Source organism: Macrobrachium nipponense, chromosome 1, assembly GCF_015104395.2.
Source record: "Macrobrachium nipponense isolate FS-2020 chromosome 1, ASM1510439v2, whole genome shotgun sequence".
NCBI classification, from domain to species: Eukaryota; Metazoa; Arthropoda; class Malacostraca; order Decapoda; family Palaemonidae; genus Macrobrachium; species Macrobrachium nipponense.
Window position 1 is genome coordinate 197,646,544 of NC_087200.1, and position 12,671 is coordinate 197,659,214.

General features: G+C 37.7%; 1 protein-coding gene and 1 long non-coding RNA gene across 4 annotated transcripts in view; one reads left to right on the top strand and one right to left on the bottom strand.

Annotated features, from left to right (window-relative positions):
* Window positions 1-7,821, bottom strand: part of LOC135219998 (uncharacterized) — a 40,285-nt gene extending 32,464 nt beyond the window's left edge. Inside the window, exon 1 of the long non-coding RNA XR_010315545.1 lies at window positions 7,639-7,821. This is a non-coding gene — a long non-coding RNA (uncharacterized LOC135219998). The remainder of the gene's footprint in view (window positions 1-7,638) is intronic.
* Window positions 7,822-7,825: 4 nt separating this feature from the next.
* LOC135219996 (uncharacterized) overlaps window positions 7,826-12,671 on the top strand; it is a 47,066-nt gene continuing 42,220 nt past the window's right edge. For all 3 annotated transcript variants that reach the window (XM_064257279.1, XM_064257280.1, XM_064257281.1), the window contains exons 1-2: window positions 7,826-8,018; window positions 12,436-12,508. In XM_064257279.1, coding sequence (XP_064113349.1) covers window positions 12,505-12,508 — 4 coding nt within the window. In that variant the 5' untranslated portion in view covers window positions 7,826-8,018; window positions 12,436-12,504. The remainder of the gene's footprint in view (window positions 8,019-12,435; window positions 12,509-12,671) is intronic.

The following is a 12,671-nucleotide window of genomic DNA, read 5'->3' on the forward strand; positions in this document are numbered from 1 at the left end:
GTTTCAAATCTGCTAAAATAAGGCAAGGTGAGAATGTTCTTAGAAGTTTCTTTCTCCGTATTACTTACACCATAAAACCTTTTGTAGGCTTTATTAGAGCAAATATCTAATATATGGGAAGGATAACATAAATCTGTCCCTATTTTTCTTATGTGTTCAATTTCTTGATTCAAGTATTGGGGACTGACAATGTGCAATGCTCATACAAACATAGAAGAAAAAATTTATATTTTGATAATAAGATGGTGGCCTGAATAGAAATGAACATAAGTTAAGTTGTTGGTTGGTTTCCTATACTGAATTTACATTGAAATGGTTCTCTAGGTATGAAAACATCTAAGAAAGGAAGTCAGTTGTCTTTTTCCAATTCTAAAGTAAACTTAATCGATGGTACCTGGTTATTTAATTCAGAGAGTAAATCATTTACATCTATACCAGCAGGCAAAACAGCTAAAATATCATCACCAAACCTATACCACTTTAAAGGAATATACATGACAATAGGTAAATAGCACTTTTCAAAGAATTCCATATACAAGTTGGAGAGGAGTGGTGGTACAGGGTTGCCCATTGCCATACCAAATATTTGTTGATAAAATTCACCACTGAATATAAACTTACAATCGCAAATGCACAACCTAGTGAGTGAAATAATGTGACTTACAGGTAGAGGTAATTCATGCTGGGTTAGTTCGTTACTAAGATACTCTAAAATACAATTTATAGGGACTTCAGTAAAAAGAAAGCATACATCAAAACTAACGAATCCATCAGCTTAGCAAAAAGTAATTTTGTTTATCAAGTAAACATAGAGAACTATATATATGAGAATCTGAGATAGTTCCAAGTAAATAGAACAGAAGCTTGGTGATATACTTCGAAAGTTTATATGATATTGAGCCAATTAGTATTGATAATAGATTGTGCATATTCAATGGTAAATTTTATCAACAAATAATATTTGGTATGGCAATGGACAACCCTTTTTTATCTGAACTAAATGAGCGATATGTTATCCATTACGATTCATGAACTCTCATTTTTTTGTTTTCTTATATACTACGGAACTTTCTTGTTCTACTTTATAGAATTATTATTGGGTCTTTTATTGACACTGTCTTATTTCGTGTATTGTTTATTTTCTTATAATTTATTTTACGATTCTTCCCAAATGGGGGAGTCAGATGCCTTCTATCACGAAGGCCACATCCTTGGTACGAATGACCGACAACCATAAAAAAAAAGCGATGATTGCATTCATCATCACACTCCTGCATACTTTTGGATCTCCTGCTAACGGTCCTGTTAAACCCATCTGGCGGGGCCAATTATTTGAGTAATTTATTCTTTCGAAAAAGGTTGGTTTTTGATTCATGGTTTAAAGTCTACTCGTAGGAGTTCATATCCTTTTAGTTCTTGGAGGAACCTGGGTGAATAGTCTGGGTGCCGTGTGCTCACTGGTTAATCAGGTGTTTCCCGCGACTCAGCGGTCAAGAGGGCAGTTACATCTATTGTCGTTTTCGAGACATGGTCGGTTGCATTTTTGTATTCCTGCTTCTTTGAACTTCCCGTAGGACCTTTAGTATGTGGATCTTAGTCAAGTGTACTTTCTGTCTCAGTTGATTTTGTACTTCTGATTGCAACACTGACAGGATAGACATAATCATGTATTCTGAAGTTCATTTTAGTTTTATGTATAAGAAAACTGTCCGTCCTCACTTTTTTCTGTCCGCCCTCAGGTCTCAAAAACGGCCGAGGATAGAGGGCTGCAAATTGGGATGTTCATCATCCATCCTCCAATGATCAAACGTACCAAATTGCAGCTCTCTAACATCCGCAGTCTCTATTTTATTCGAGCTTAAAGTTAGCCATAATCAAGCTTCTGGCACCGCCGGGCTGTGGTTAAAGTTTCGCGTGCAACGGCCCATACAGCTAAGGTCTGTAGTTGACCTTGCATACAGCATTATACCGAGACCACTGAGAGACAAAGATCTATTTTTGGTGGCCTTAGATTCCAGTGTCCAGCCCCACGAGACCTAAATATGTCAGCTCAGTGTCTGAGGAGTCGACTTTCATAGTAACGATTCAGATTTCTGAGTTTGCTTTCGCCTGAAAGTCGTTTTTGTCTTTTAGCGGATAATTTAAGTGAGTCTCTCCTCTTACGTATTGTATGACATGGCCTCTCTCGTTGTCTTTTGGGGACATTGTTCTCTAAGTCTTTCATTCTTCTTTTTTTTTTTTCATAGTCAGAAATGTCCATTGGAAGTATTCATACTGTTTCTACCTAGCATATTGTATTGGAGTCTCGTTAATACAGTAGTTGACATTTTTGTTTTTTGATCTGTTAAATAAATAGCTTTCGAACGGAGAGTTTGTATAATTTACGAACTAAAGTATGTTTTTTCTGTCTGCTGACTTCTTATCCAGCCCCTCTCCCTTTTTTATTATGTCCCATCCTTTTTTATTCTGTCGTTATTTCTCTTTCTTTATTCTGCGTCTGATGTCTAGGCCAGTTTCCTTACGACGCTCCTGATTGGCTGTTGATAAGCCAATCACAGGGCTGGGAACTCTCATCAGTCTCTCTCGAGAGTTCACATAGGCAGGATGTATGGTCCACCTCTCCTGCGGGATACTTTTGAAAGACTTATCCTGCCGATGTGAACTCTCTCGAGAGACTGATGAGAGTTTCCAGCCCTGTGACTGGCTTATCAACAGCCAATCAGGAGCGTCGTAAGGGACTGGCCTAGACATCGGATGCACGGATGATGTGAATCTACTATAGGACGCTCCTTACACGAGATGCCGCGTTAAAAGTTAAGTGACATAAGCAACAGCCCACTAATTGGTATGTCGCTCTGTATTCTCTCTACCTCTACGGGAGTCTGGCTGCTCTGTTTGTTATTTCTATGGTTCCTCGACAAAAGGGCTATTTATCTAAACTTTAGGACAGCTCCCATTTTACAGAAACAGCTACTGAATCTCAAGGAAAGACCTTCCAAGCCCCTTAGAACTTTGCCCCTAAAGTTGCGATGAATTCTGATCAGAGTTTGGAGGGAGAAACCTTTGTTACGTGAAAGAACAAAAGGGATTTCTCTAACGACATCACAGTATTTAGACGTCCCTTAAGATGTAGCTTCTGCTTGTGCAAAGCAATTCGTAGTTGTCATAATCTCATAATCCTAAAAGACCATTCTTTGAAGGGTCAGTAATTCCTGGCATTATTTGGCCATATGTCTTTTACACATCAACTTGTGCTTGCTGATAGTAAATCCATTAGAGCGTTTTGCTTTCAAAAACACGTAGCTATATTTAAACGAACACAAAACATTCTTCACACCCCCGTGCTAATAAAAGCATGGGCGCTTGCACGTAGGGGCAAGGGGGACACTTGCCCCCCTTGAAATCCTGGGAAGAAATCAATATATATAATTTTTTAGTCACTGAAGAAGCGCAGGCGCTGAAATTGGTTTTGGAATTAACCTGCTATAGATCAAAGGGTCAAAAGTGTTTGTCTGCTCGATACCATAAACTATCTGGGCAACCGGCCCCCTCCCCCCTCCGACTGCAAAATATGCTGCTGGCGCCCATGAATAAAAGACACCCAAAAATTTATCGTCAAGACATTAAGAGAGACCCGTCTTACTGAATTATGAAAGAAGGCATCACGAACTGACGGCGTTTATGTTATACAGAGGGAAGCCGGAAAATTCAAGATTAAATGTGAAACAATGTCCTGTTGTTACACAAGCTATATCTGAAGTCGCCCTTCTAGCAGCAATATCTACAGTCGATCTTCTGATAGCATTATCTAAAGTCGATCTTATAATAGCAATATCTGAAGTAGATCTTTTAATAGCATTATCTAAAGCCGATCTTCTAATAGCAATCTTCCAACAGCAATATCTAAAGTCGTTCTTCAATAGCTTTATCCATAGTCGATCTTCTACTAGCAATCTTCCAACAGCAATATCTAAGTTCCAACAGCAATATCTAAAGTCGACCTCATAATAGCACCATCTTAAGTAGATCTATTATAGCATTATCTAAAGTCGATCTTCTAATAGCAATAATTGAAGTCGATCTTCTAATAGCAATAATTGAAGTCGATCTTCTAATAGCATTATCTAAAGTCGATCTTCTAATAGCAATATTTGAAGTCGATCTTCTAATAGCATTATCTAAAGTCGATCTTCTAATAGCAATATTTGAAGTCGATCTTCTAATAGCATTATCTAAAGTCGATCTTCTATTAGCAATCTTCCAACAGCAATATCTAAATTCCAACAGCAATATCTAAAGTCCATATTATAATAGCAATATCTGAAGAAGATCTTTTAATAGCATTATCTAAAGTCGATCTCCTAATAGCAATCTTCCAACAACAATATCTTAAGTCGTTCTTCTAACAGTTTTATCTAAAGTCGATCTTCTACTAGCAATCTTCCAACAGCAATATCTAAAGTCGATCTTCTAATAGCAATATCTGAAGTCGATCTTCTAATAGCATTATCTAAAGTCAATCTTCTAATAGCAATCTTCCAACAGCAATATCTAAAGTCGTTCTTCTAACAGCTTTATCTAAAGTCGATCTTCTAATAGCAAGCAAAGTAGGAGCACAAACGCGCACAGAAAGTTGAACATAAAAAAAAAAAAATACAAGAGAGACCACTCCGGCTTAATAAAAAGGATCTTGGTCACGTGACATTGAAATAAATTTCTGGTCAGCAGAAAACGAATCATTTTCACTGGACAGGAGAAAGCAGACGTTGAGAACAAGAGAACATACGTATGAAAAATCTAGCTTAAGATGCTAAATAAGACTGTGTTAAGGTAGTCTTGTTAGTTTGTTTGGAAACTGGTCTAAAAAATATTTACTTGCGTCTAACTTTTGGAAGCAAGAGGAGGAAACTGGACAATATTGGAATTTTGTGAGACACACACACACAACACACACACACACACACACACACACACACATATATATATATATATATATATATATATATATATATAATATATATATGTATATATATAAAGGTAAAATCCACGAAGGAAAGTGAAACAGTAGAGTAACCGCTGTGAGGCCTTTCGACTCTCAGCCTTTACTAAGCTTAGCAAAGGACAAGAAGTCGAAAGGCCTCGCAGCGGTTACTCCATTGTTTCACTTTTCTTTGTGGCTTTTGCCTTTATTTATAAATTCGTCACGTTCCAAATTTTTGTGATTCTGTTATACACACATACACACAAACACACAAATGTATATATATATATATTATATAATTTGTCTCATGTTTTATCCCATTACCTATGCAATTGCAATAACCACAATGGCCTCTTATTGATTTCCTCACAATTTCTGGACACGCTCATCACTAAAAAGCATAAGATGCAAGTGAAGAAGGAAATGAAGAAATTCTGACACCCGAGCAGAGGATTCGAACCTGCATCCAGAGTATCAGACGCACTTAAGTGTATTGTCTGTCGAATCAGATACTATTTATTATTCGATCTAGAACAGACCCACTCTCTCATCAGCCCAGAGATGTGTTTAGTGCTATTTCATACTGATATAGATATCTAGAATCCACTGGTCACTTTTTTTTTTTTTTTTTTTTTTTTAATTAGATACGTATATATTGCTGTTATAACCATGATGTCTTCATAATCCTCGATATCTTCGAACCTTTTGGATGCGGTTATCGGGGCAAAGGCAAAGCTATTGCAGGTACGGGTGCAAATAATGTCCAGGCATTGCAGTGACAAGTCACAAGCTTATATGCAAAAGGTGCCAAGATATCTAACTACATCTCCGCAATCCCTGTGACCCAGCAGTTTCTATCATCCCCACGCAGGGGATTTTAGGTCTTGTCCCTTTCCATCAGTTATTGAGACAACAGACCTATATACTACGTTCTCACCTTTCCAGAAAGGGATCAGAGCTCGATCTCTTGAGGTCATTCAGCGCTGAAATGGAAATTGACAGTAAAAGGTTTGAAAGGTGTGACAGGAGGAAAACCTCAAAGCAGTTGCACGATGAATCAAGTGTTAGGAGAGGGTGGGAAGTACGATGAAGAAAGAGAATATGAAAGGAGGTACAGTAAAGGGAACGAAAGTGGTTGCAGCTAGGGGCCGAAGGCACGTTGCAAAGAACCTTAACTAATGCCTACAGTCCACCGCACGTAGTATACTGACGTTACAACCCCCCTACGGGGCGGTTCTATTAATAACTGAGTGCGTTACAGTTCAACTAAACAGTGAATGAGGCACCAGGTAGTTAGACGATTGCTGTGATCGCACAGGGTTAAACAGAGCATGGGACCAGCGACCTCTTCAGAAACAATTGCAGAGAGCCAGAAGGCTAAGACCTAAAAATATCACCACCCCTTCTAAAGAGGAAAAGGCGGATGGTGAATTCGTATGTGAGCGTGGAGGCTTCAAATAGGTCCACCCCATATTCACAACTTGAATTACGTGCAGAGTTTTTCTTGTAGAAGAAAAAGGAGACGAATGCCTCTTGCTGCAGCATAGATAGATAACTTCTAAACACCAGTTTTTTTATTACTATCATTATTGTTATTTTCACCATTTAAAAGGTGACAGATGGCTGAACTTTAACAACAAAATAGAATGCCTAGATAAACCAGGGGAAGAAAAGGGGAGGGTATATACACCACAGAAAAAGAAAATGCAGTAAAATGAAGATACAAATCCAGAGAAAACCATCGGAGATTCCTGTCTCCACAGTCCTTTGTGACCTCACGAAATTATGAAGAAGGGTAGGGACATACAATCCTTCCTGTGGTTAGCAAAGGATAGACGCAGGTATAAGGTTAAAACGTATTTGTGGCTATTGGATACGCATGTGATGACGCTCATCCCATATATATATATAATATATATATATATATATATATATAATATATATATATATATATATATATATATATATATATATATAAGTGTGTGTGACTTTGACGACAGTAGATATCTGACGACCACACCATTCCCAGATCAGCAAACGGTCTGTCTTAATAGGATGTATTCATAATCTAACTTGCCAATGACACTTGATGAAGCAAGTATTATAACCATGAATACTGCACATATTTATGTATATGTATGTAGACATATATATACACATATACGTATATATATATATATATATATATATATATATATATATATATATATATATATATATATAAGAAATGCACGGGGCGATGTATTCAGCAAGAGTGGACATACGACATCTCCTGGTTCCCTATATATGTATGTATGTGTATGTATGTATGTATATATATATTATAGATATATAATATATATATCTATAGAAAATATATTTATAGATATATATTATATATTATATATACACACCTGTCCAGGGGTCTGGACTTATATGGGATACTCATTTGGATTTCATCTACTTTGGGATGAGGTTAAATATTCACAGTCGTACCCCACAGATGTTCAAGGGGCTGTGTTTGAATTTGCACGCGTGTGCGGGTGTATACAAAAGTTATGTGCAACTATGCATATCGTCTTCATGTATAACGGATGGAATAAAAGGAAATGATCGGTATTTCGATGATGTAACGAACGAACGAAGCCGTAGAGTGGCACGAAGTCCAAACTACTCACACTTTCCCTCATTAAAGGACCGCCATTTGGTGTTCAACCCATCAAGTGTGATATTTAGGCGAAGCACGACCCTCGCTTGTCTGAGTGTATGTGTGTGCCCACTACCAACACTACTAGTACATCTACCACCACCACCACCACCATTATTGCTCCAAATGGACTAATCTACACAAGGGAAGGTATATAACTAACTACTACCACTGCCCCATATCACGTGGGAGTCAGTCACCCCGGAGTTGGTCATCTGGGAGGTGGTTGTGGCGTAGTGGCGTGCCTCAGGTTGTCTTCTGGGAACCGCCTCATTTGCTCAGTTGGATGTCAAGGGGAGGAGGAGGCTACTTCCAGTTGCCTTCTGGCGGACTCTTCGAAATCATCTCGAAGTGAGTTAATCGATTTCTTCCCCTGAGTTTGGTGTTCAATAACAGCGCATTTGTGCTTATGCATAATATCTCTGGGAGATACTGTTGAGACTTCGAACTCCATTCTGTTAGAGTTACTTATTGACGTGTTTCATGTGCATTAATATTTAGGCGTTATGTGTCTACATCATCTTATTTAACCAACAACTGATCGACCTTCTCAGAAGCAACAATTTAGGTTTCTCGCTTTTAGCTTCTAATCGTTTTACGCGCGTTGTGAGAGCCATGATAATCACTTCTATCCTACGTATGAAATGAAAATTAATTTTTATTCAAGGGTCGTCAGCCAAAATCTCAACGCTTCGTTGAACCTGAAGCCAGTTAAGAGCCTTTTTGATATGAGAAGAGATCCGAAATTCAATAACATAAAAACAAAAACTAACATTAAGTCTAGTTAAAAGGAGTGAAAATATTTGTGAGTACGTTGTATAGTAAGTGTCAGTATATCTTTTCATAATAATTTCCGTACAAAAGGTCTCCGGGTTCGATTCCCCGATCTGGCAACGCAGGCTCAGAGGAATTTAGTTCTGGTGATAGAAATTCATTTCTCGGTGTGGTTCGGATCCCACAATAAGCTGTAGGTCCCGTCACTAAGTGACGAATTGGTTCCTGGCCACGTAAAAATATCTAATACTTCGGGCCAGCCCTAGGAGAGCTGTTAATCAGCTCAGTGGTCTGGTTAGACTAAGATATACTCTCTGTACAAAATTTTACTTACATTATTCAAGAAATGGCAAAATGTCCTGTATATTTTTCCCCCTATGCCACAAGCATTCATAATTCAGTATTTATTCTTCGATTTCAACCGAAGTTGTTTAGAATGAACCCGTTATTGAAGGAGGAATATATCATAGGTCTGATCTCTCGTTCATTATCAAATGAGGAATCCTTGTGGCTGCTGCTGCTGCTGCTGCTGCTGCTCCTCCTCCTCCTCCTCCTCCTCCTCCTCCTCAAAACCAGAAAAGAAACAAGAAAGATAGGACTGAATAAATAAACGAAATTTTACATGGCTGCATTTGTGTGAGCATCGCGCAGACCAAATTCAATGACCACCACCACCACAGTCATCACCAATAAGAAGAGAAAGTTGAGTCAATTGAGGCTAATAATCAGCAGTTTATGACAAGAGGTGACAATACAACAACTACTAGTAGTGGTGATGCTGTTTTTATCACTATCATTATACTTCAGGTATCGTTGCGATGTGACGGACCCTTTCGAAATAGGGGATATACAGGTTTCAAATTAAGACTCCGACATCCTTTTGTCACGCCTAGGCACTGGCATATTATAGAATTTAGGTCAAAGGCCAGGCACTGGGACCTATGAGGTCATTCAGCGCTGAAACGGAAATCGTCAGTGAAAGGATTGAACGGTGTAACAGGAGGAAAACCTCAAAGCAGTTGCACTAGGCAAAAATTGTTAGGAAAGGATGGAAAGTGAGGTGGAAGAGAGAGAATATGAAAGAAGGTTCAGTAAAAGGAATGGAAGGAGTTGCAGCTAGCAAAGATTGTGAAGTAAATTGCCTACAGTGGCACTGACCCCCTATAGGAACTCATGCTTGGGTTCATATTTACTAACACTGAAAAAGTACGACTACAGTAAATATTATCAAGTGCAGATATCTCATGACATTGGTAAATCATGCGCTAGTGAACGTAGCACATACACACACACACACACACACACAAACACACGCTGGATCAGGGAAAACAATATTCCAGGAATTAATATAACATAAGATTCGAAGCGTGTGGCATCATCACTTCGTATTTGTGGGCAAAGGAATCCTTACGAACGACATCTAGTATTTCTGCCAGATGTAGTGGATATGGGCTAAGTGCTTCAGTAAATAAAGTTATAGTAACTAACTGCGTTAGCAACGTACTGTGAATCAAGGAGTTGGGTTGTGTAATTACTCAAGATCAACCTCACAGACCAGTGACTTCACAGTTTACTGATCTGTTCTAGATCTATATTGTTGTATCGCCTGTTGACTGTGATATTGTATGCCCACGATTACAACCGCGTGACTAATGAAGGCTATAAGTAAGCAAAACGCTCCAAGAGCGTTGTAACCCCGTAGACCACCAGATACAATAGTTTTTAAGGTTACTTTTAAAACTAAGAAGGTCAGCAGCTGCATAATGGCCTCAAGTACACGATTAACGAGTCCACGTACTACTAACTCTTTTAACCTTACGGTTGATAGAGTCAAGTATGATACTGGGAATGATTTTAACTTGATGATATTGAGGACGTCAAGGAAAGCACTGGGGCACTTCTGGCCTTTCAGAGGAAGAAGGGAATATAAGGATTCAGGTCAAAGGCCTAGCGCTAAGACCTATGAGGTCAGTCAACGGTGAAATAGAAATTAAGAGTAGGAAGGCTCGAAATGTGAATAATAATAATAATAATAATAATAAAAATAAAATATAAAAATCTATAAATATAAATACAATTAGTAAAATGATAATAACAACATTTCAAAATACTAATAATATATATAAAATTAAAAATAGAAAATAAAAATAATAAAATAATATAATAAGTAAAATTTAGATTAGTAATAATAAAAAATAAAAATAAAACAATAATAGAAACGATTGTCAGGAGAGGGTGGAAAGTGAGATGGAAGAGAGATTATAAATGTGGAGGTACAGTAAAAGTAATGAAAGGGGTTGTAGCTAGGAGCCGAAGCAATGCTGCGAAGAACATTCCGTAATGCCTACAGTGTACCACGTGAGGTGCACTGACGAGAGTAATAGTCTGAGAGGCAGGCTTGACAGGAAAATTGAAGAAACGAAGCTAAATAGCCATTATTATGCTTACAGTGCACCTTCCGGGGTGTAGCGCTAGTCTTTAAATGTAGCTAATCAGATCATAAAGGTGTCAAGGCAGATCTATTAAACTCTAATTACGAAGAATGGGTGTCAAAGAGCAAATCCGAGTATCAAGGTCTTGAAGAACAAGCTTATGAAAAAATTTCTGTATGTAATGAATACCTTTGGGCTATTCTAGAAAGAATTGGTTTTCAATATGCGATTTACTAAAGCATTCGGGGAGGAAATGATCTCGAATTCACAAATGTCAAAGAGAAAAAAAATTGCGTAAATAAGACGAGGAGATCGCCAAAGCTCTCTGATTTACCAGCCCCTCTTGTTTACACATATTTAACCATTACTTGGTTTGGTAGATATATATAATATATATATATATATATATATATATATATATATATATATATATATATACACACATATATAATATGAATAACTTGATCACGAAGTATATAAAACGTGATTGCTGAGGAAAAAATTAAAGGCGAGAGAGCCAAGAACTTTCGGTCTAGTACGACCCTTTACTTAGTCCTAAGTAAAGGGTCGTATTAAAGGGTCGTATTAGACCAAAAGTTCTTGGCTCTCTGGCCTTTCATTCTTTCCTCCGTGGCAAAAACCTCTTTATATATATATATATATATATATATATATATATATATATATAATATATATAGATTATTTTTGGCATTATGCCAAGCACTGGGGCAACTAAGGCCATTCAGCACTGAAACGGAAATTGACAGTCAAAGGTGTAACAGGAGGAAAACCTCGAAGCAGCTGCACTATGAAACAACTGTTAGGAGAGGGTGGACAGTAAGATGGAAGAAAGAGATTATGAACGGAGGTACAGTAAAAGGAATGAAAGTAGTTGCAGCTAGGGGCCGAAGGGACGCTGCAAAGAAACTTGAGTTAATGCCTACATTTCACCGAATGAGGTGCACTGACGGCACTATCCCCCTACTGGGGACTTCGTAGTTTCGCCTGCGAGACTCATAAGATGTCAGACTTTCATAGTACATTTATAAAAACCAGTTTACCTCGAAACTTTGCCGGAGACATGGGCGACAAATATCGTATTCTAAGAATTGATCACTCTCAGGGGTGGTAGGGCCAGGTCAAAGGTCGCCTAACCAAAAGTTCATTTTCGCTTGTTTGTTGTTGTTGTTGTTGTTGTTGTTGGGGATGTTTTGTGTTGAGTTAAAGATACAGGATCTTCGGGATAGGATACTTATGATTTATTTATTAATAAATATTCACGTTAAACAGTACAGAAAAATGATTTCTAATAAAATTTGGCGTATTTTAATTTTCGTTGGTGAAACAACGCTCTACGTGCTTGACTGTAGATTTTAGCGCGTTTTAATTTGCGTTAAAAGTGAATTACATAATGTTTACAACTTACGCGTGCGGAGACAATCTTGCACTCGTTCCTAGTAAGCTGGAGTCAGGTCACGCCTTGTTGGGATAATGCATATAAATGAATAGACAATCAAAACACAAGATCGTGGATACTGACGAATATCTTCATTTTCCCCCAGAACTGTCAACGAGCACTGAGATTAAACAAATAAAAAAAGGCAAGAAGAATCACTTCAATTCCTAGAACTATGGGTAAGTCCACCGATACATTATATATATATATATATATATATTATATATATATATATATATATATATATATATATATATATATATATATATATAATATGTGTTTTACCACTGTCTTTCGTGATTTGCTCACAAATTCCTATACGTCTCATACCATCAGAGACTG